This window comes from Mastomys coucha, unplaced genomic scaffold (genome assembly GCF_008632895.1).
Source record: "Mastomys coucha isolate ucsf_1 unplaced genomic scaffold, UCSF_Mcou_1 pScaffold20, whole genome shotgun sequence".
NCBI lineage: Eukaryota > Metazoa > Chordata > Mammalia > Rodentia > Muridae > Mastomys > Mastomys coucha.
Window position 1 is genome coordinate 140,171,518 of NW_022196903.1, and position 23,627 is coordinate 140,195,144.

General features: G+C 41.9%; 1 protein-coding gene across 1 annotated transcript in view; it reads right to left on the minus strand.

The window, feature by feature from the left end:
* Positions 1-23,627, minus strand: part of Itpr2 (inositol 1,4,5-trisphosphate receptor type 2) — a 421,140-nt gene that overhangs the window by 65,668 nt on the left and 331,845 nt on the right. The window contains exons 48-51 of the mRNA XM_031383897.1: positions 21,983-22,108; positions 13,869-14,044; positions 6,788-6,952; positions 3,281-3,476 (exon numbers count right to left, since the gene is read on the minus strand). Of these exons, the coding sequence (XP_031239757.1) occupies positions 3,281-3,476; positions 6,788-6,952; positions 13,869-14,044; positions 21,983-22,108 (663 nt within the window). The remainder of the gene's footprint in view (positions 1-3,280; positions 3,477-6,787; positions 6,953-13,868; positions 14,045-21,982; positions 22,109-23,627) is intronic.

A 23,627-nucleotide genomic window follows, 5' to 3' on the forward strand; every position in this document is an offset into this window, starting at 1 on the left:
GGGGAGGGGCAGGTGTGAGGAGCACTATGTGGGGAGGGGCAGGTGTGAGGAGCACTATGTGGGGAGGGGCAGGTGTGAGGAGCGCTGTGTCTTCCACTTGTCAAGAGGCCTTCCCTTCCTTGTACTTTCCCATGACACTGTTCTGGCTGTGCGGAGTGGCAGCTTTCTGGCTACTTAGCAGCAGATGGTGGGCCCAGAGGTGGAATCCACATACTCCTAAATCTCTAAGATACCCATGAGGCATGTGTCCTCCACTCTCCCCAGCTCTCTGAGGCACTTACCGCCCAGCTCTGACTTGGCACCACCCTGTCTGTGGGGTTTCTGATCATGTCATACTTGCTGAAGAACTGCATCCTCACAGCTCAAGTGTGCTAACCTCAATAAGTTCTCCCATGCTCAACTTTGTAAGTGCCAGTGCCCAAAAGGCAAATGAAGGCGCCATGTGCCAAGCGACAGCCACTGTAGTCTGGATACTTCCAGCAAAACACAGTCTGAAGCCTGGTTGTGAAGTACCGGGAGGTGGAGCCAGGGGCAGCCTTTAAAGAGTGACAAGACATGGGGGCTCTCTCCTCATGCTTGGATTCATGCACTCATGCCTTACTGGTCTATCTCCATCGTGGGTTCATTATACAGCCTAGCTGGCCTCTGCTCACTGGGGGACTGTGCCCTATGCTGTCATCATCATGAGAACAGTCTCTTCAGATGCCAAACAGATTAAAGCGCTATGCTTTTAGATTTCCCCCAGCCTTTGGAACCATGAACTAAATAAACACCCATGCTTTATAAGTCACAAGGTCTCCAGTAATCTGTTATAGCAACAGAAAGTAGACTTAAGACAGATGCTACTACGATGTGTTAGAAATGACATTTAAAATATGGAAACAAAGTTTTTTTTTCTAGCCTCTTAAGCTATGAAACAAAATATTTCAACCCACAGAGAACCAGGGATTTGAGTCTGCTGGCTGTCCCTATGTGCTGCACTTTCGTAGTGCTTACAAGAGTTTTCTTTGACTGATTTCTATAAAATTGTGCATATGTATTTTCAGTAAAGAAAGAGCTTCAGGGCTGGTGAGATGGCTCAGCGGGGAAGAGCACCGACTGCTCTTCGGAAGGTCATGAGTTCAAATCCCAGCAACCACATGGTGGCTCACAACCACCCGTAATGAGATCTAATGCCCTCTTCTGGTGTGTCTGAAGACAGCTACAGTGTACTTACATATAATAAATAAATAAATCTTAAAAAAAAAAAAAGAAAGAGCTTTAGTGTTTTTATACTGTATTTCTCATATTTCTAAAGAATGCATTCATAATAGAGCACCGACTTCCTCATCAAAGAACGGAAGATATTTACCATAGAGTTTGAAAGATGGCCCCTACTGTGCATGTTTGTTCTGTAAGTTCTAATGCTTCAGTTTCTCTACTGAACAAACGGTGACCAGGCCTCTAATCTAGCAAGTAATTAAAATCTGAGGCTTGCGCAGTGCTGAGGTTAGATGGTTCTAAGGAGTTTAGAAAGAGCAGAGATCTAGGCCTTTCCTCCACACACAGGACTCGTAATGTAATGGTTTGCAAATTCAGTGTCCCTCAAAGCCCATAAACAGAGGGCTTGGTCACCAGCCCAGGGAGCTATCAGATCTTTTGGGAGGTGAAGCCTAGTGTGTGGTGAGAGGTGACTCTGGCTGTATCCTTGAAGAGGTGTCAGGAACCTTTCTGTCTCTCCCTCTGTTCCAAAGCCACCACAGGGTGAGAATCTTTGCTCAACCACAAGGTTCTGTCTTGCCATAGGCCTCAGGTGAGGCTAAATGACCATTAACTGAAAACATGAGCTCCCAAAATCAGTCATTTCCTTGTATTAAAGTTATGTTTTTGGGCTTTTTATCACAAGGAATAGAAAGCTGACAGCATGTGTGTGAAACTCTACAGAAAGCATATGAAGCAGCAACATACTTCACATTCCCGAGAATTAAGTCTAACATTCAATGTGGAGTTCAAGAGTATCTCCCAGTGTTGTAATTTAAAATGTGTAAAGCTGATGTTTCTGTGTCTTATGCACGTCATTTAGACTCACTAATAAATGACTCTAACCCCTGCTTAGTCATTTCATAATCTTATTAAAGATATTACCATACACGGTCAATTTTGTAATTAAGGATTACATGTTAAAGGAAAGAAAGGACACTGAATATGATTCCACTAATTAAATCTTAGCCGAGACTCAATGGTTTGAGAGATTAGGTGATGTCTTTTTGAGATTTCCCATCTCTATAAACAGTAGCTCGCGGAAGCAAGAAGCAGTACAATATAGAATCATGGTTTCTATCAAGTAAACCAGGGGAAAGGTTAAGAAAGGAATTAATCCAGCAACAAGGGTATATACGAGGTGAGAAGCAAACGAAAGCAAACAACACGGGTGGCTAGCTCCTCTCGGTGACAACCCTGCGCACAGTGTAAGCAGTCCTGCAGTCATGCACTGACGAATGGGGTCCGTAAACCGCAGCTCTGATGTTCATCTGCTCAAACACACTTCGTACCGCCTGATGATCACCAAATCAAAGCATTTATCATTTTAAGCTATTTGAATATAATGCAATTATAGCTGAGTGGCAGCTCTGACAGATACTGGATACTGTTCTTTGGGGAAATGGAAAGAAGAGGAAGAAGAGAATCCTTGAGTCTCCTGCAGCGAAGCTGCCGCTGCCACCTGCAGTACGCTCAGCCTTACGAAACCCTGTAAAATGGAATACAGATGACGTCTCCTGTGTATTTCCCAACCACTCTGACAATATACGGGCTAAAGTATTTCAAATACTTGGCTCTTACATGTTGTATTAGTTACTTTAATCATTGCTGGGATCAAACACCTAACAATGAGCAACTGGAAGAAGAAACGAACAGTTTACTCTGGCTAACAGTTCAAAGGGATACAGAGCTACAAGGCAGCAGCCAAGCAGCGCAGAAGCAGCCGGACACACCATGTTCGCCTCCAGGAAGTGGAGAGCAGACCGGAAGTGAGGCCAGACTACCCAACCGCAAGGCCCAGCCAGTCAATCATTTCCTCCAGCCAGGCTCCTCTGGCTAAGTCAGGGCCAGCACGTGGGGACCAGATGTTCAAACCCAGGAGGTAAAGAGGACATCTGGCCCTCAAACCACAGCAGTGGTAAACAAGACCACAATGCAAAAGGGTGAAAGTGAAAACTTTATCTCCAATTGTCCGAAATCCCACCAACAAGGGGTGTACAAGTTACAACGGCAGAGGAGAGCGCTGAGGGTGGTATGGTACCTGTGACTGGAGTTCTGTTTTTCAGTCTGTCCACCTCCATGGTGAAGTCATCCTTTAAGAAAAGGAAGCCGATGATGGAGAACAGGTAGACCAGGATAAGAGCCAAGACCGCGGTCAGGATGATGGAGCGGCCGTTCCGTGTGACACTTTTGATGACGTTCAGCAGGGTCTCTTCTCTGTACACCAAATCAAAAAGCTAAAGAAATAATAATAATAATAATAATAATAATAATAATAATAATAATAATAATAATAAACCTTCAAACAAATAACATTTTAAAACAAACCCAGACATTTGAGTTAGGAAAGTGGTTCTCAGGCTTCCTAATGCAGTGAGCCTTTAATACAGTTCCTCATGGTATGGTGACCCCCAACCATAAAATTATTCAGTTGCTGCTTCCTAACTATAATTTTGCTACTGTTATGAATCATAATGTACACAGCTGACATGCAGGATATCTGATATGTGGGGGATCACAACCCACTGACCACTGAGCTGGAATACAAGAAGGCAGTTTCACGCTTGTAGCATGTTATGTGCATATGTTTGCTTCATAATCAGTGTTACACAGCTTTTCTGTGACACTGCAGAACTGTACACTCACTTTCATTTGAATTTAAAAAATTTATAATCTTAGGCCCATGTAGTTTATGGACAGTTGGCAAATCATTAAATTGATTATGCAATCAAAGGATTCAAAATGAAACAAAGAGAAAATTTTTATGAGCCTGTGCCATAGAAAATGTCTGAACCTAAAATATTTGGGAAATGTAGACACACTTTCTTACTAAAAGGATAAACAGATAAGGCTAAAAATCTGTGTTAGTTGATATCTTTGAAAGCAGAAACACAAACAAAAAAAAGTAACAGCTTTGCAAATTCCCTTTCTCTAACAGGTTATTATCTGCCTTTAATGGTAGGCAATCTACTCAGTAATCAAAAACTCAAGTACATGGTTGTTATCTGCAGCCAGTGTGAGAACCACACTGTGTGTGTGTGTGTGCTATCTGCAGCCAGTGTGGAGAACCACTATATATACATGTGTGTGTGTGCGTGCATATATATACATATGCCACGCACGGTAGGCAATCTACTCAGTAATCAAAAACTCAAGTACATGGTTGCTATCTGCAGCCAGTGTGAGAACCACTGTATATATGTGTGTGTGTGTGTGTGTGTGCTATCTGCAGCCAGTGTGGAGAACCACTATATGTGTGTGTGTGTGTGTGTGTGTGTGTGTGTGTGTGTATGTGTAGCCAATGTGGAGAACCACTATATAATCAAAAACTCAAGTACATGGTTGCTATCTGCAGCCAGTGTGGAGAACCACTATATGTGTGTGTGTGTGTGTGTGTGTGTGTGTGTGTGTGCATATATATACATATGCCACAACGGTAGGCAATCTACTCAGTAATCAAAAACTCAAGTACATGGTTGCTATCTGCAGCCAGTGTGGAGAACCACTATATGTGTGTGTATGCATATATATACATATGCCAGTGTGGAGAACCACTATATATACATATATGTGTGTGTGTATGCATATATATATGCCATACACACACTATATATATGCCACATTATATATATTGCCACATTATAAAACTGAAATTATGAATTAGCAAGTGCATGCTTTACTATAAGAACTGGTTAAAAGAAATAAAGCTATATTCCTTTTCAGAATGTTTGAAATTAATCCTATCTTCAAAGCTGAGAGGCTGGGGATTTGTTTTTTGCTTTCTGGAGATGAGAGATAGAGCCTGTGGTTGGGCTGGCCGTGCCAGTGAGGCACTGTGTTTCCTCCCAAAAGCTCGTAGTTTGCTGTGGCAGTTGCTCCCCACTGTAATCACAGCCTGGTCAATCACTGCTTTACACAGACTGTGTTTCAGACACTGGCATTTGATGAGTGAAATTCTTTAAGAAGTCACTACATTGCTGTTTATCTCTTGTACAGCTATTGTCAGAAACAAAGTCAATATTCTTCAATAAAGATGAATTAATTATTGTAAATGCAACCTCAACCTGTCAATGTTCTGGCTTCCTCAGTGTTTTAAGCACTTTGGTTGACATGAGGGTGTTTTATTTTAACTCCACAGTGGCCAGAGTGCATGGTGTCTATAGTGATAAAACAAGAAACTGCCTCAGACGAGGGGGAGTGCGAGGACTGACACCCAAACACCATCACTGCCACATGTTCATACCAACTCCTTCCCTCATTCACGATTACAGGGCAGTCATGGAGAAAGGGAAGCGGCATGTTCATACCAACTCCTTCCCTCACTCACGACTACAGGGCAGTCATGGAGAAAGGGAAGTGGCATCTGGGGACAGTGAGATGAATGAGCTGGGTGTGGTGATGCACAGGCACTAGCCCAGCACTGAGGAGGCTAAGGCAGGAGGATTGTGAACTAGAGGCCAGCCTGAGCTACACAGTGAAGCAAGTCATCTCAGAACAAAAACAAAAGAATCTGAAAAAAACCTGTCTGAAGATTTAAATATACACAGCTAAGCTTAAGCTAATGATGATGGCATAATCTAACAATGATGATTACATAAGCTAACAATGATGATGGCATAATCTAACAATGATGATGACATAAGCTAACAATGATGATGACATAATCTAACAATGATGATGACATAAGCTAACAATGATGATGACATAAGCTAAACAATGATGGCATAATTAACAATTATGATAACATAAGCTAAACAATGATAACTTAAGCTAATAATGACATAAGCTATCAATGGTGACATAAGCTAATGATGATGATAAGCTAATAATTACATAAGCTCACGATGATGACATAAGCTATCAATGGTGACATAAGCTAAGAGACTGAACTTAAACAGCTTGATTTTTGGCTAGAGTAGTTTTTTTTCCTTTTCATTTTCCTTACATGTCACTGTAATAATTAATGTAATATTTGATATAATTCATAATATATAATGCATCCTTATTTGTCTCCCATGTAGCCAGATAATCATTGAATTAAAGATTTAATTATTACTTAGTTGAAAACCCAAAGCAGCTCATCTTATGAAGCCTGGGTCAAGAGAAGAGGTAGGGAGTTTGCTTGCTTCTCATAGAGAAATTGAAACTCCACCACCTATGTACTTCCCAGAAAAAAAGATAAAAGGGATAATCCATACTTTTCCTAAAACATTCCAAAAGTAACATAATTTGTGCTTGCTTTAAAAATGAACAAACTTCCAAAGGCTAAGGTGTAAGGGGCAGCATCCTGTACTTGGAATGACTGTCTATAGGGGCAGCATCCTGTGCTTGGAGTGACTGTCTATAAAGCTGTACTTACCAGGAAGCTGTGTAAGGGGCAGCATCCTGTACTTGGGGTGACTGTCTATAAGGCTGTACTTACCAGGAAGCTGTGTAAGGGGCAGCATCCTGTGCTTGGAGTGACTGTCTATAAGGCTGTACTTACCAGGAAGCTGTGTAAGGGGCAGCATCCTGTACTTGGGGTGACTGCCTATAAAGCTGTACTTACCAGGAAGCTGTAGAAGAACTCGTGGACAAAGAGGCCAAGCATGCACACCAGGACATAGGCCACATGGTAAAGAAAGGCCATGTCCAGAATGACTGCTCGGTAACCTCGGGTGAACGTGCCTCGGTTTCCCACAAAGCTCACCAGGAACACGATTTTATTACACAGCTAAAGGACGAAGAAAGTAGGATTTTAGTGCTTCAAGCTCATCTACTGAACAAGATACTGTGAAAAGTGAATGTCCCCAAGTCTTTGGTTTCTTTTCTCCATGACCTCCTGTGTTGGTTTTCAGGTAGTCCACCCATGCACATATGAACAATCACACACACAACTGGCTCCCTTGAGGCTCTCGGGCAGAGAATGCCACCAACACAGACGGAGTGTAAATCTGGCTCTTCCTTATTCTTGGATTACCTAGTTCTTGCCATGGGGAGCCCAACGGTTTCTGAAAAGCTGCCATCAAAGGTCTTGGCTCACAGACCCTTTCAGGGCCTGGATAACACCAAATATTCACAGCGATTATTGCCATGACTCTTCAAATGTCCCTTAGGTATTTATGACTATATTTCTTTATCTATGCCTTTTGAAAACTGGGTGGTTTTTGTAACCCTGATTTTATATACATTATATACATACATACATACATATACATTATCAAACTTTAGAGAGTATAAAATCTTTTCCATCAATGTCTCAAAGTCTGAATCAATGCAGATAAGGTGAAAAACTGGTAATTATTGCATGCCATGATGGTCCAATCAGACCAACAACATAGCCACCATAGGCAGAATCTTTCCTACATTTCCCCAGCTGTCTAGCCTTCCAATAATCAATCAGTAATAATCTCAACAACCAATCATCTCAACTCCCGTTCACCTTCCTGTCAACAGCTTCAGTGAAAAGACATCAAGAGGAAGCTTTATTTGAATGATTAGCTGCTTCCATTCTCACTCAGTAGAGCTTTTGAATGATTAGCCGCTTCCATTCTCACTCAGTAGAGCTGAGACAGCATGGAGACTTCCCAGTGACTGCTCAAGAGTGAGCCAGATACTAGAGAAAACCGCTGAAAAGGCAATGGATCCGGGTCAAAAGTCCAGGGTCTGACAAGCTGAGTGTACCGCAAGGGTGAGAATGTGTGTCTGGAGAGCGTGCCCAGCCCACCGCAAGGGTGAGAATGTGTGTCTGGAGAGCGTGCCCAGCCCTTCCTCTGAACAGCTTCTGAGTGACCCTGTTCAAATTCACACAACTGCCTTACGTCAACTCACCTCCCCTGGTCCATCAATGTGACACAGAAAGGGGCTCTACAAAACCAGAACTAAATATCATCTCTTCACAAGGATAAATTATATGACACAGACGTATGGTTTATATGTCATTTCCCCAACTCTCTAAGATGAGTTACAAAAAATATGCAGGAAAAACTATTTTAAAAAGTGGACACCCTGGGGAACAACAGAACAAACTAAATTCTCAAAATGGTCAATACATTTTAGTTAGATAATGTAAAAGGCAGGAAGCATTTCTGCCTTAATGGGGCTTGGCCATGTCAGTATGAAAAATAGACTTGCTTTGCTTGTTTGCAATAGGGGCATTGCATGACCCTTGACCCATAGCCGGGTGCGTATGCTTCTGTTCTCTAGAGACATCTGGAAGTGGGCTAGGGTTGATGGGAGCAGTGGCTTCCACGTGTTCATATTGAGTTCTGAGATGGGCACAGTCCTTGTGTTTAAGACATTCATGCCAAGGACAACCAAATGCCAGAATTATAAAATACATATATGAAAGGGCTGGAATCCTGCTTTCTATGACATGAAGAAATTTGTAAATTTTTTTATGCAGCACTTTCCATGAGAGCTGGGGCTGTTTAAGGAGGAACAACGAGTTGCAAACACACGCTCCCTGTTCGTGTTACCACTTCATTGACAACATTTAACCAGGCCTTCGGTGTGGCCTCATGATACCATGATGCAGCTGGCCAGTTCTGTGGCAAGCCTCTCTGTGGTCCATGATAAGCAATGGTGTGGAGACGTGGTCGGTTCTGTGGCAAGCCTCTCTGGGGTCCATGATAAGCAATGGTGTGGAGACATGGCTACAAGGCTATGTCCTGTGGAGTCGGTGGACCTGGCCTTGAAACGGCAACACTATAGATGGCATAATGCCCCATCCTTTGCTTCCCTTTCCACTTATCCCTCAGAGCTGCATGCAGTGCCACCTTTGGAGGTGATCTGAATGATAACGAAGAGGAAGAAGGATGGAGAAACACTGCCACACAAGTTCTCTGGGTCTTTCAGAAGCAGCGCATTATCCAAACAGTTCACCTGTTGGAGTTTTTGTCACAGCAAAGGTGAAATCAATGTCTGCTCATGGAGTTAGTGAGTGTCTGGTGAAGGGCAAGCATTGACTGCATCCAGGTAAGTAGACCACACAGTCATGTAGTCTCTTCATATGTCCTCACAACCAGTGGACACATCTTTGCAGGATTTTCAGGGGTGTGATAAAGTGCAAGATGTAAACAATGTTGCCCAGGGCACTAACTTCATTCTTGAAACAACCTTCTGTTTCTAGGGGACTTTGTTCACATCTGTTCAGATGCATCTAGAGGTTAATCATTATTTGAGATTTATTTTATTGTTTACTCATATGTATGTGTGTGATTATCCAAGTGTGTGCAGTGCCTTTGGAGGCCAGAAGGGGGTGATGGATACCTGGAGCTGGAGTTACAAACAGTTGTGAGCTTCATGACTTTGGTGCTGGGAACTGACCTGAGTCTTCTAAAACACAGCAAGTGTTTGTAATGCTGAGTCATTCCTCCAACCTCAGAGCGAATCCACCTAAAGATGCCTCCTGGCTCCATAATTTTTGTCCCTTTTCACTGTTTTATGTGGTCACAGAAATTGACCACTGCTTTGTGTTGGTATTTGTGTTGTTCCTTTGGTCTCGTTCCTTTGATTCTGTCCCTGATCAGAATATCTAAGTTGTTACAGTTGGAAAACATGACCTATTTTCCAAGAATAAACTGAAAAGTGCTGATGTATTAAAAGGTAAAACTAAACTCACTGTCTCTAACAACATCCACGTTTTCATCAACTGTGGAAATCAACCCTTTCACTGAAAAATAAGATGATTTGATTCTATAATCTCCATGTCAATGGTGTTACAACTTAGGCGGGATAAAATCTTAAGGTCACTATAGGAAGCATAATTTACACGCAGTCAAATGTCACCCGGAAATCTTCTGAACTGCCAGCAGGACAGTATGGTAAACACAGGCAGTGCGACCAGCACCACTCAGGACGTTCTAGTCAGCCTTGGAGAAAATTTGTATCTTGAGAACTGTGTTATAGAAATAGTGACATCCAGTGACCACATTGAACAAAACATTGTGTGTGCATCTCAAAAACAGAATGTGAAAGGAACGTTTCAGTTCAGAATATGTAACAGGGCTGATGTTTGGTGAAGGTATCGCAGGACTCAGCCCTACAAATTAACAGTGGCATGCAGTCACCCATAAAACTACAGATACACAGCTAAGAACACCATAGCATTCTGCTAAGCACCATGGTGACTGTTAATGGACTGGTTCTAAAGAAAAAAAAAGGCTCATTTGGTTATCCTGCTCTGTGCAAAACAGGTAGAACAAATTCTAGCATTTCCTCATTAAAATAACTGTGAGAAAGGCTAGCACCATTGAGTGAACCAGGATTTCCCAGACATTATTAGAAAGGGGGAAATACCAGAGGTAGTAAGCCTTCAATGATGTTAAAAGATATTTCATGTGGGCTTGGAGTGTGGCGGCTGGTAGAGCACATTTGTATGGTGGGTGGTAGAGCACTTGCCTAGTAGACTGCCCAGGATTCAGTTCCTAGCATAAGAAAAACCTTTACTTATATTTACTGTGTTCTTCTTACAGAGAATCTAAGCCACAAAGATAAATGGAGCAGTTTAGGAGGATATAGCATCCACATAATGAAGCTGAAACCTCTTTAACCAACAGGAGATGCTAAACCTGTACAAATGAGATTTGTAAAATGTTCAATGATGTGAGCAAATATTAAGCACCCCACGTTCACGCAATGGCCCCTGTAGTTCTTAGAATGTTACTTTATACCAACATTAGCTAAGGTTACCACACTGAGAAGAAAACCATGTAAGATGTATGTTGCAACACTCAGACTCACTGAGACATGTGATAGAAAAATCTAACTGGAATCTAGATATATTTCGGGCTCTGCAAATGAGTTAAATTTTATCATAATAAACCAAAATCCCATAAACAGTAAGGTCTTTCCTCTGTTGTGATCCTTTCCTGTAAGTCTTTTCATATTTGCTTAACACTGAGGGGCAGTGTCTAAAGACAAGTTACCCTGAGATCGAAGATGAAGACATATCATTGGTGGCAACACTTTCTGATTAGTGATCTGCATATCAGATACTCAGATACAGTACACGATAGACATTATTACCAGTGTATAATAGTAACTGATCTTTTCTGGATCTTCCACACCAAGATTTTCAACTAACCTCAGCAGCCAGATGAGGGTAGACCAGTTGTCCACATTATACTTTCACTCACAAGAGGGATGTAACCAGAGATTGGCTGCTTCCTGTTATGGCCAAACTATCAGACTAAAGTTTTCTTTTGTTTTTTTCTAGTCTAATATCTATTATTTTTATAACTCACAGCCTCACCTTCTATACAATAAAAGTGTCTGTGTACAAATTAAATTATTCATATATTAATACCTAAGATATAAAAATAAGATTCATGCTCTTATTTGAATTTTCTTCTGCCATAAGTAAAGATAAACTAAGATGCTTGTGTAATGAATTTATGTGAAGAGGGAAAATAGATTACAATTTACTAAATCAATTATATTAATTTATGTGATACCAAATACAGTTATAAATATAAACTTTTATATTAACATCTGGAGTAGTATTAAATTATAGTGACTTCATTAAATTTGCCTCAAGTCAACATAGATTATTTTCTTTGGTCAAATGACCCCAGTGTAGTAGTAGTGTGTGGCTGAATAACATGCTTTATGCTATTGGGATCCTGGAAGATTCATGGAGTTCATAAGACAAACATATCTACATGCTTAATATTTTCTCATAAACCTATTAAATAAGCACATGGCTTTGGTAAAATCATATTTTTATGGTTTAATGGTTCTTACCAAAGCACATGGAAGTTATCACTTTATAGTGTCCTATAAGAGACAGGGAAAGAACACCAGATGCTTTTAGATCACCATTAGCCCAAACATTCAAATGTTATTCCTTACCTCTGTCTACATATTCCTGGTCCCTCCCCCAAAAAGGCACATGAATTCCAGATGACAAGCAGCACCCTTCTACCCCTTGGTGTTGTAAATGTCTACTGTAACAGGTACAGTGAACATTTGTTATGTTGGGCACAACTCTGCCTGGCTCTTCCTCCACTTTCTTAAACTTGGATTATTTCTCACTTAGATTAATGCCTTTTTGAAGTCAATGATAAGTTTATGGATAACATTTACTCTTCAAAAAATATAACGTCATGCTCAACATACTTTCTAGAGAAACAAAATATGCCAAAGACAGAGGTGTAGACAAATTTATATATATTCATGATGGTTCTCTAGTTATCTGGTTGATGATGATAATATTAGTTTACATTCAAAACAAAGACAGTACAAGCTCAGGTCGTGAAATCACTTCTGAGTGTTCCATTGCCAAGGGCGGGCTGGAGGGAGGTGGAGATGGGATGAGCTGGGAGGAGTGAAGTGCACAGCAGCATTGAGATGGGGAAGCACAGTGAACAGATTCCATAGAAACATGGTCAGGGGACGAGCAAAGACCGGACTCATGCATTAGTGTAACAGCTCCAGTCTTCACAAATCCTAGAGAAGGGTGTATTTGGTACTTTTCAAACCCTCTTCACTGGTGGTAACTGAGAATTCAGCTATTTTGAATATTCTAACAACTGGGAGCTGTGGAATATTGTCCAACATGTGAAGAATTGTGATAAAAATCAAAGTCAGAAACCCTGAAAAAATAGAATTAATTATGTTGCCTCATCTAGATAATCCTTAAAAATTGGTTAGCTAATTTATTTATTCCCAATAAGTACTGACCACTCATCCATTCATTCACTGATTAATTGATTTATTCAAAAATATTTATAGACACCCTGTGATAACCAAGGTATATAACAATCAACTCCCACCCTCAATAAACATATAAAGTAATATAATCCGAGCTAAGACAACATGGTATAGGACACTGACTTAGGATTGCAATGAAAGTTACAGGGAGTATTTTAGGTATTAATTAGGTAGATATAAACAATATTTATGTGATTTTTGACCATTTGTCATTTTTACCAATTTGATGATTTATCTTTTCTTCCTCTCTATTTACAGATACACTTTGCATAAATTTGACACAGAGTCCCTTCAAAGTTTTATTTTTTTTTAGATTATTTCTACAAATCTCTCGCTTGCTTCTTGGCCTGATACTTCCAGTCTATTCATTCTACCCTTACAGAACTAACAGCCACAAGGCCTTTCCTTGTTCTAATATACTAGAACTTGGTGGGAAAGGAAAGCAATCTCGCCTATTCCTTTTATAAGTTTATAAGATTTTCTTTTATAAAAGGAGCCCGATTTTGCATCTGACTTTTTGTCTAGTGATCTTTTTTCCCTCCTAAGACACTTGATAGAAGGTACTTCTTGAATTCTATTGAATATAATTTAATCTTTTGGGATGATTTAGAACCTTCTTGGATGTGTTAACAGTAGCTGAGTCCTTTTTCCCCCCAATAATGGTGGGTATGACACAGAAAGGGCATTAAAACCGACGAACAGCAGAACTGGGTCAGACTGCAAAGCTGTGCAAATGTGTCAGTGCATCTGTCATCTTCTTGTTCTTTCTCGATAAATTAAAGCATTCACAAATGATACTCTTATTGAGATATATATATACACACACAGCAAACCAGAATTCACTGCATACACAAGAATAAAAGCATACAGCTAGACTATATTCACACTTAGTGTGTCTGATGTCCATAAGATACAAAGCTAAGCAGTGTACTTACATTGGCAGCACCAAGAAGTATTAGCGTCGGCCCCAGACCAATGGTGTATATTGATCTGAGCATGACAGACACAAGGAATGGCCGGATGCCCACGGGCTTGGAGAAGAAGAACAGCATAGATGTGCAGATCGCCACTGCTACCCAAAGGAGGGCTGAGAACAGCGGGGAGAGTGTGCCTGGAAAATGTGGACGGGTTACTTGTCACCAAGAACACAGAGAAAACACGGAAATCTTGGCTTCTGTGCTTCACATGCAGACAGAGCCACAGTCCCCTGGATCTCAGAACAGCCCACCCCATGTTCTATCCCAAGGAAACTCTTTAGAGTACATCATTCCACTCCCAGAAGATTTGTGAGGTGAGTTCAGGCGACATAAATATTTATTAGTTAACATTCTTTGCATCAGGTCTGAGGAATTTCTCTCCTGTGGGAGTGATTTGTGAGATGTCCTTGATAGATGTGCTTCACTTGGGAACCTCAAGTCAAAGTCCACGATTAATGGTCATGAAAAATCAAGGATCATATTTCATTAACTCATTGTTTCCCTTGCTCTATTGGTATCAATTGACATGCTATGGATTCCTTGGAAGAATCCAGCTTGGGCCAGCAAGATGGCTCAGCAGGAGAAGGTACTTGCCACCAAGCTCCTCGACTTGAGTTTGATCACCAGAAACTACAGAGCAGAGAAAGAGACTCAACTCCTACAAGTTGTCTGGCCTCCACACAGACACACACACACACACACACACACACACACACACACACACACAGTAAATGGATAAATAAACGCTTAAATGTAAAAACCAAAACAAAACAATTTGTGGAACACTTAGATTTCACAAAGTAGAGGTAGGCTTTAAATGTTAAAACACATGCACACACACCTACATGAGTATTTAAGTGTTATCACATGTATACACATATCTACAAATAAGTAAGCTTCATGTGTTAAAATACACATACATGTGTCTACATATGAGTGCATATACTTGACACTGACTCAAGTTCCAAACATATGTCCGGCTCTTTAATCATCAGGAAGTAGAAGCTTTATGGAGCTGGGCCGAGGGCCACGCCAGGAAAGTTCTTGCCTCGAGCGTGAGAATCCGAATCTGACCCCCTATACCTCGGAGCATAAGGTGAGCACACTGGGACCCAGCGGCTGTGTAGGCAGAGACAAGCAGATCCCTGGGGCTTTGTGGCTAGTCAGTCGGATTGGGTGAATCCCAAGTCACTGAGGGGCCTTGTCTCAAAATGCAAGGTGACTGATGTCATGAGAAATAACACTGAGCCTGACCTCTTGCTTCCGTATGTGTGCGCACACAGATACACACTCATGTACCTACATATAAAAACATGTATACACACACTTACACACATACATGCAGGCATACATGCACATACACACATGCACACGCATGCACAGAAGCAAAAATAGTTTCCCATGATTTTTAAATGAACTATACAATAAACCATGCTCCTTAGAAATTTCTCACAAATGAGGCTTAAAAAAATCTTCCCTTTAAAAAGAAGTGTAATTCTATGTTATGGGCATTGACACACACACCCCTTTTATAAGTGGCTGGGGTGTGCTGGATCTGCAGAAGTAACTCCAGGCACCATACAGTTGGCTTGACTGATGGTACCAGGACCTCAAATTCATGTCTACAGGATGACATGGGCAGGAGGAAAACACCAAGCTGGAGATTTCCCCACAACTTCCTGTGCCAAAAACTCCACAACAATGCTCGCTCTGTCATCCACAACTATTTTTTACCATAACACTGACTTCTGACACAAAACACACTGAGAGCTTTCATAAGCAAAGCTTTGGGGTTAGTATCAAAACCCTGGATGACCCATATATATCCTTTGATGAATTTTGTATTCATTGAGGATCAATGCATCTAAAAATTACAAAATTTCTGCCAGACAGTTGTAACCACCCAAGACAATCCATGAACAATATTAAATTAGATCTGCTTTGAAATCCTGGCTCTGTAGCAATGCTATTTATTGTGGTTTAGGTATGATTTGACTGTTTTCCCAAGGGCTCCCAGATGTCAAGCTTGGACCTTGAACAATACTGTAGAGGCAACAGAATATTTAAGAGGTGGTACCTACAGCAGAAAACTCAGATTATAGACTACTGTCTTTGGAAAGAACTGATGTTGGCATAGCAGGCACCAGACACTCCCTTGAGAGCATGTTGCAAGTGTGGCTCCCCTACCCACATAACCCCTCCCCCACACAGCCACACCCCTTTCTGCTTCTCCATCAAGTTGTGATATAACCAAGGAGAGTCTGCACCTGGAGTGAAGAGACAGGGATAGCTGATCATAGACTTCCCAAATCCAAAGCAGGGAACCAAACAGACATTTGACTCATGAAATACCCAGTGTCAGGTATTTTGTTATAGTGACATTTTGTTATTGTGACAGATTCAAATAAAGAGGAGTTAAAAGAAGGTTGTGTGGCTATAGACATGGCTCAGTAATTAAGAACACTTGCTGCTAGCTCTTCCAGAAGACTCTGGTTCAATTCCCAGCAGTCTTTTGGTGGCTCACAACTGTGTGTAACTCTAAACCTAGGGAATCCAATATCTTCTAGCCTCCACAGGCACCAGGTATACAGATGGTGTGTAGACATGCATGCAGGCAAAACACCCGCACACATAAATGAATAAATAAATAAATAAGTAAAATGTAAATAATTTTTAAATGATTGGAAAGAGAGAGTTCATCTTCCTCCTCATCAAAATAGGTTGCTTACTTCCGTTTATTTTGACGCTGGTTTGAAGGTACTCTAGCGAAAGCAAGCTGTCTGCCGATTCAGCAGCTCGTCAAAGGTCACATAGAGGGAGTGTCCTTAGCATTCCAGTATTTGTGCTGATTCTCGGGTCTCCATTAAAACACAAATGTGTGGGGTAACCCTACCTTGTCACAGTGTGTTTTGCAACAATCAATCAATACTTGTTTATCAAGTAGACAAACTATGCTCCGGGACTTCATAGTGAGCAAGCGGCTAAACACTTACTAACTCCCGGGCTGTGCAGCCACACCTGGCTGTCTACGTGAGTTCTGGGCATCCAAACTCAGGTCCTCATGCACGACATTTCCTTAGCCCCTACCTTTTTTTTGTTGTTGTTGTTGATTTTATTTACTTGCATTCTGTGTGTATGCTTACGTACACTCGTAAGCAGGAACCTGGATATGCATGTGTGTTTGTGCAGATGGCCACGGAGGCTAGGAGAGGATGTTGTTGGATCTCTTGGGTAGAGTTACAGATATTTGTGTACCACTGTACGCGGTATCAATCCCAAACTCCACTCAGATAGGACACATCTATAGCATTCCCCAGCTTTACTTTTAAGTATGCATTAAAAATTGGCAACACCTTCAGGGAACATTTGACAATAGTCTGCCCATCATGTGACTTGCCAGGCCAATTCATAAAGTCTGGTATGGTATTCTAGAAGGTCAAGGTTTGGCACAAATGCTCATTATGTGTATTGTCACCAGTGCCAGAGGACTTAGCCACACCTTTACTCTGCCCTAGACAGATAGTTTGCAGTTCAATCGAGTTTCCCCATGATACATAAGAAGGTGCGGCCATGCATCCAACCCTCAGTTTTTACCTATTTGTACAAGTAACTCAGACTGTCCAGCACAGGACCTTGCACATATCTGACTGTTAAGTACATCTGTGCAGAATGAGAAAATAAGATGAACAGTTATTTAATGTAACTAACTGATGATGAAGTCTAAGGCTGTCTGTAGACCATCAGGTTAGTTCCAACCTGATGAGTCATGCTCTGGGGAAACAAACAAATGACCTCTCTCACAACAAAAACAGTCTCTTTGACACTCTAGAGACAGGTGCTACCATTTTTCAAAGCCAGTCTCAGTGGAGTGTGGTGATTCATGCCTGTATCTAAACACATGGCAAGCTGAATCAGGAGGACTGCTGTGAGTTCAAAGCCAGGCTGAGCTGCAAAGTGAATTTTAGGCCAACTTGGGTTACTTGGCGAGACACTGTCTCTCAAACAAACAAATGACTGTAATAAAAATTAAATGCAATATAAAGCACTAAAGCCAATCCTTAGCTATCAGGTAGGAATCTTTTTTCTTAATGTTTTGCATATTTCTATTAATTTCCCATAATAAGCGTATTTTATATTTAATGGGATGATGTCTTTAGAAATTCCTCTATACTTTCTAAAATATTAGGAGTAAGAAGTTGGTCCTTTATAAGAGAAAATTCGAAGTCAGTCAGCTTGGACTTCGATTTCACTCTCATCCTGGAACTCAGCTTGACCTCATGATGACTTGTCTGTGGCTCCCTGTCCAGCATGGCTGCTTCTTACTCTCAGCTGTCCCCAACCCTCTGCTTTCTGTGCAGGCTCATTAGACTCCTAGGAGTCTAGCAGGAGCTCTCTATACCCGGGTCCAGATAAAGTCAGCATCCATCCGTGAATCCACTGGCCGTCCTTGGTCTTGTCATCCATCTGTAAATCCACTGGCCATCCGTGGTCTTGTCATCCATCCGTAAATCCACTGGCCATCCTTGGTCTTGTGCCTTTCTCGTTTCTTGGTCCTTAACTAGACCATGAGATCTCTGAGGTAAAACAGCTTTACTAATCTTAGTGTGTCTCAGCCTAGCATGGTGCCGACTGCACAGTGGTACTCATCAACACTTGTGAAACTGAGTGAGTTGAAATCACCTTGAAGAATCTTATTTCCCTCAGCAAAAATGCTTGCGAGAAAGAATTACATTCAAAATGTGGGGAGAAAAACCTCCCTCTAGATTTAAAAATCATATTTATCTTGGGATAAAAAATTCCGCTGACGACTTTGCCAGGACAGTTCAGTTGGCATGCCTGGAGCTAGCCCTAGCATCAACATATTCCACACCAGCCTGGCAGTTATAGCTCCAGGAGAGGTGGATGGTGCTCTCAGGGTGGTCACTGAGCAACATCTCCCCTTAAACAGCTCCCTTGAGTCACTGCACACCATCCTCCTGGCTGAAGGATGTTGTTCTCTAACACGGCTACCATCATCCTGGGTGAAGGATGTTCTCTAACATGGCTACCATCATCCTGGTGAAGGATGTTGTCCTCTAACATGGCTACCATCATCCTGGGTGAAGGATGTTGTTCTCTAACACGGCTACCATCATCCTGGTGAAGGATGTTGTCCTCTGACATGGCTACCATCATCCTGGGTGAAGGATGTTGTCCTCTAACATGGCTACCATCATCCTGGGTGAAGGATGTTGTTCTCTGACATGGCTACCATCATCCTGGGTGAAGGATGTTGTCCTCTAACATGGCTACCATCATCCTGGGTGAAGGATGTTGTTATCTAACATGGCTACCATCATCCTGGTGAAGGATGTTGCTCTCTAACATGGCTACCCACGTGTGTATGAGACAGTTGAGCATGAGATGCTTTCAAGAGCATGGGGAAGATAAACAGCCCGCCTCTGCTGGCTCCTTGCCATGATGGCTCTGAGACTCTGAAGCCGACTGTAGTATACTGCAGGGCTGGACAGTACAGCCATGTTAACGGAGGTCTGTCTGGCCTAAATTTGCTGGGTGTTTTCATGATTGCCTTCCCTTGCCCTTTGTCTGGCCAGGACCACACACTGCACTCACCGGTCATGTCTTCTTACCTCTTAGCTTGAACAGTTCCTAACCTTTGTCTTTCATAAGCGTGACAGCCTTATAGAGCAATGGCCAATTACTTTATAGAATGTCTTTCATTTAGGGTTTCCTAGATTCTCCTGCATTTACTCACTTTGATCAGATGCCACCATGTTCCTGCCAGGGAATTGTGAGGAGACACATGATGCAACTGTGCCTCACTCACTCACGATTGTTTGTTTAGTGGTTTCTCTGTTTTGCAGTTACACTTTCCCCACTGTAACTGCTTAAGAATATCATGGGTAGATTCTTAAAGTATAAAGTTCTTGTATTTCTTTTTTCATAGTCACCCATTGTGTTTTAGCATCCATTGAGTATTATGACTGGCCAAATGTTGACATACAATTTCTATCACTCTTCAACTTTCTTAACTGGGACACTAGCAAAAAGAACGTCCTCTTTTCCCTATTCATGCAGACCCTGGATTAGTTTTATTCTATGCTTTATAGTATACTACTGTCGATAATTATTTCTTTTCAAAACTTTCTCAGATCTGTCTGCTGGGAGGCCTTTCCATGTGGAACCTATCATGTTGTATGCCCCCATCATTCTAAGGCACTTACTAGGAGAACTTTGATTTACATTCAATCCGTCTTTACACAGTTTTGAGTTAGGCCTGAAGAACAGTTGCTCTGCCTGTTTGAAAAACTCTAGCATCAAGAACTGTCACCAACACACAGCGGTTTCTTTCTGGACAACGTGGCCATGCATATCTGCCCACTGTGCCCATATATACACAGTGTGTGGTCAAGGCTTAGAGACTGTGCTGACTTTGATCAAGACTTGAGCCTTAGTCATAAAGTTGTCATGAGCTGACTCCCACAGACTGTAGTCATGTGACTCAGACTCATCATGGGCTCTACGATGCTCTGCCTTCCCTAAGAAACACCCACACTCGAGTCTCCTAGGCCTCAGCCTCCACCTTGCTAATACTATTGACTCAAAAATCTTTTTCAAGAGTGATGTTTATACTTGTTCCCAGTAACCAGGCTCCACACAGCCCAGGGATCTGTGCCTCCAGCCTCATGTTTGTTAGATCTGCTTCTTTTAGAGGCTGAAGGTCTTCACTGGGTTTTCATGGCTCCGTCAAATGAAAGCTTGATATTAGATGATGTCCAAATCTGTCTCCATTTTAAAGACTCTGTACCTCTCTTTACTGGGGCTCTGTCATGTAGTCTCAGTGGTCTGAACACAGGAGATATGAACTTATCTCTTTGTGATGGGCTCCTCCCCTCAAGAGCTATGTTCCTCTGTACCAAGATCTCATCACCAGACCAGACTAAGGGGAGATAAAGGCATTCACACTTCCACCCATACAATGAAGGAACATGTTTGTTGCTGTTCTCCTGCTATGTAGTGACATGCCCACTCTACAGTCCACATTCCCCTATCTCTGCTGTGCACTCAGAAACACAGCAAGCTCAACTTATGCCAGCCCAAACTGCAGCTAAGGTGAAGGCTTTGATGCCCGTGGGATCTGAGGAAGAAACTGGAAAAAGGTAAGTTGTTCTTGGGCTCCCATTTCTCCTCATTGCCTCAGTTCATCTGAGATTTGCTTACACACCTGTTGCTCTTGTGGTCTCATCTCTCCTGTCTCCCTTAGGATGGCAGTGATGGTATTTACCTTCTAACAACCACTCTTGGTCCAACATTCAGAAACTGCTCTAATGCTCTGCTCATGGCATCTCATCAACCCTATAGGCCATCCTGGTCTACAGAGTGAGTTCTAGGACAGCCAGGGCTATACAGAGAAACCCTGTCTCAAACACACACACACACACACACACACACACACACACACACACATACACACACAAATATACCCAATTCCTATGGAATTTCAAACTTTACTTCCACTTCCTGTCTTTGCTTCTATAAAAGCTCATGCACTACTAGATTATGACACCAGTTTCATAGTCAATATCCTTCTTTGTCCACCACTACAGTCTATCTTAAGCTGTGTATTTCTAAGGCTGAGATTTTGAGTATTATAAATGCACAGTAATATAGAATCAAAACATGCATTTTGCAGGTATGTTTACTACAAAACTCCCAGGCAAAATAGAAAGCGAAATGTAATCATCACCATTTCATCAAAATGCTTGGGTGCCAGGCTCTCACATAATTGAGATAATGCAGTATTAAGTATGCTTGATCATTCTAATTATGTAGAACCAACATAATCACACCAGCAGTTGCACCAGCCATGAGATTTCTGTAAAACAATTCTACTGGCCATGGTTTTCACTCTACTCTAGTTACTATCTCTGCATTCTCAATGAATACAGAAAAAATATTCAAGGAGAACTAAACTTCTTCATTTTGAAGCTCTAGAGACTTAACGAATGCAACCTGAGAATTTTTGTGAAATTTTTCAAGCATCCCTCCTTTACAGAAAGACAAGCACTTGCCTTCATCGCCGTCATCCCCAAATGGGTAGAAGAGAGCCACAGCCAGGTTGATGAACACAGCCAGGTTGAAGGAGATACTCCCCCAGAGGGAGATGTGCCTGGAGAACCAGAACAGGGCGGGGTTGTCTAGGAAGCAACAAGAACATGGGTGAGAATGGCCAGTATATGCTGCCATCAACACAGGAGGCCTGCTGAGCTAACAGTGGGGGCAACATGACTGTGACCGGTCACAGAAATACCTCTGAAGAGACGGTGACTTACTTTAGAAAGCATATTTTAAGACCAGATGGTAAAGGCATTTTTTTTTCTTAGTTCCTTTTGCATCTTTCAAGAGTGTGAGCAAAGGTGACTCTACAGTAAATCCCTTGAGTCTGGACCATGCAGTTAGGGAAGGAGCTAACAGTTCTCCGGCCTCACTCACTGGAGGACTGGTAATACCGATGAGTATAATCTGATCTTATCCTTGTGATGTAATCTCATAAAAGCCAGGACAGCAGACTTGGGTGGACATCCACTGGAAAGACTTTTACAGGTGCAGTAACCTAGAAACCCAAGTCTCCTCAGAGTGTATGGGAGCCAGAGAAACACAGTGGTTTCCCAGGCCTGCAGTGTCAGCATCAGATGAGAGGTTGATGCAGAAGGATGCCTATGAGTTTGATAGCAACGTGGGAATTGGAGGACAGCCTGAGTTATGCAGTGAGACCCCACTTTCTAGAAATGCTATAATATTATGCATATTTTAAATTAGAATGTTTCTAATAAGTTCTGGGTTTGAAGCTACAGGCAGGGGAAAGTCCACAGTAAGAAGTCAGTAAGTGGGGAAGGATTTGCTGAGGATTTCCAGAAAGGGAACTCATGCCTATCTTCAGAAAGGAGTTAATAAATGCAATTACCAGTGTTTAATAGAAACTCAGTTCTTTCCACTTCTACATAACTGAGCAAATTTGTAATGCAGAGAGGGTTGGAGAGGAGCTACATCATCAGCCTGCACTGGGCACCTTGTATCTCCTTTGGGTCTTGTCTATTATTCATCTTGTAATGCCTTGACATAGGATTTAAATACCGGAGGGGATGAACATGGCGGTGTTTGCTCATAACCCCAGCATTTGGGAGGTGGAAGCAGGAAGCTCAGTAGTTGAAGGTCAGCTTTAGCTACAAAGTGAGTTAGAAGCCAGCCTGGGCTATGTGAAACCCTGTCTCAAGCAAAACAACCTAAAAGATGAAAGTATTAGAGTTTGGGGCTGGAGAGATCGCTCAGCAGTTGAAGACATGAACCGCTCTTGCAGAGGACCCAGCTCAGTTCCCAGCACCCACAACAAATAGGTGACCTTTGCCGTAACTCCAGATCCAGGGCATATGACACCCTCTCTTAGCCTTTGCAGGCATTATACACATGTGCACAAGCCCACAATAAGCAAATACATATACACACAATTAAAAATCATAATTAAAAATTTAAAGACAAAATACCAGAGTCAGTGGGGTGAGATATATGAAAGAGAAAATTGTGTACTTTTTGAATCCACCCCAAACCTCTGTCTGGGCCCTCTGATGACTAGGGATTGTACCCCTCCTGAGTTCCCTCTGATGACTAGGGATTGTACCCCTCCTGAGTTCCCAGGCCCTCTGATGACTAGGGATTGTA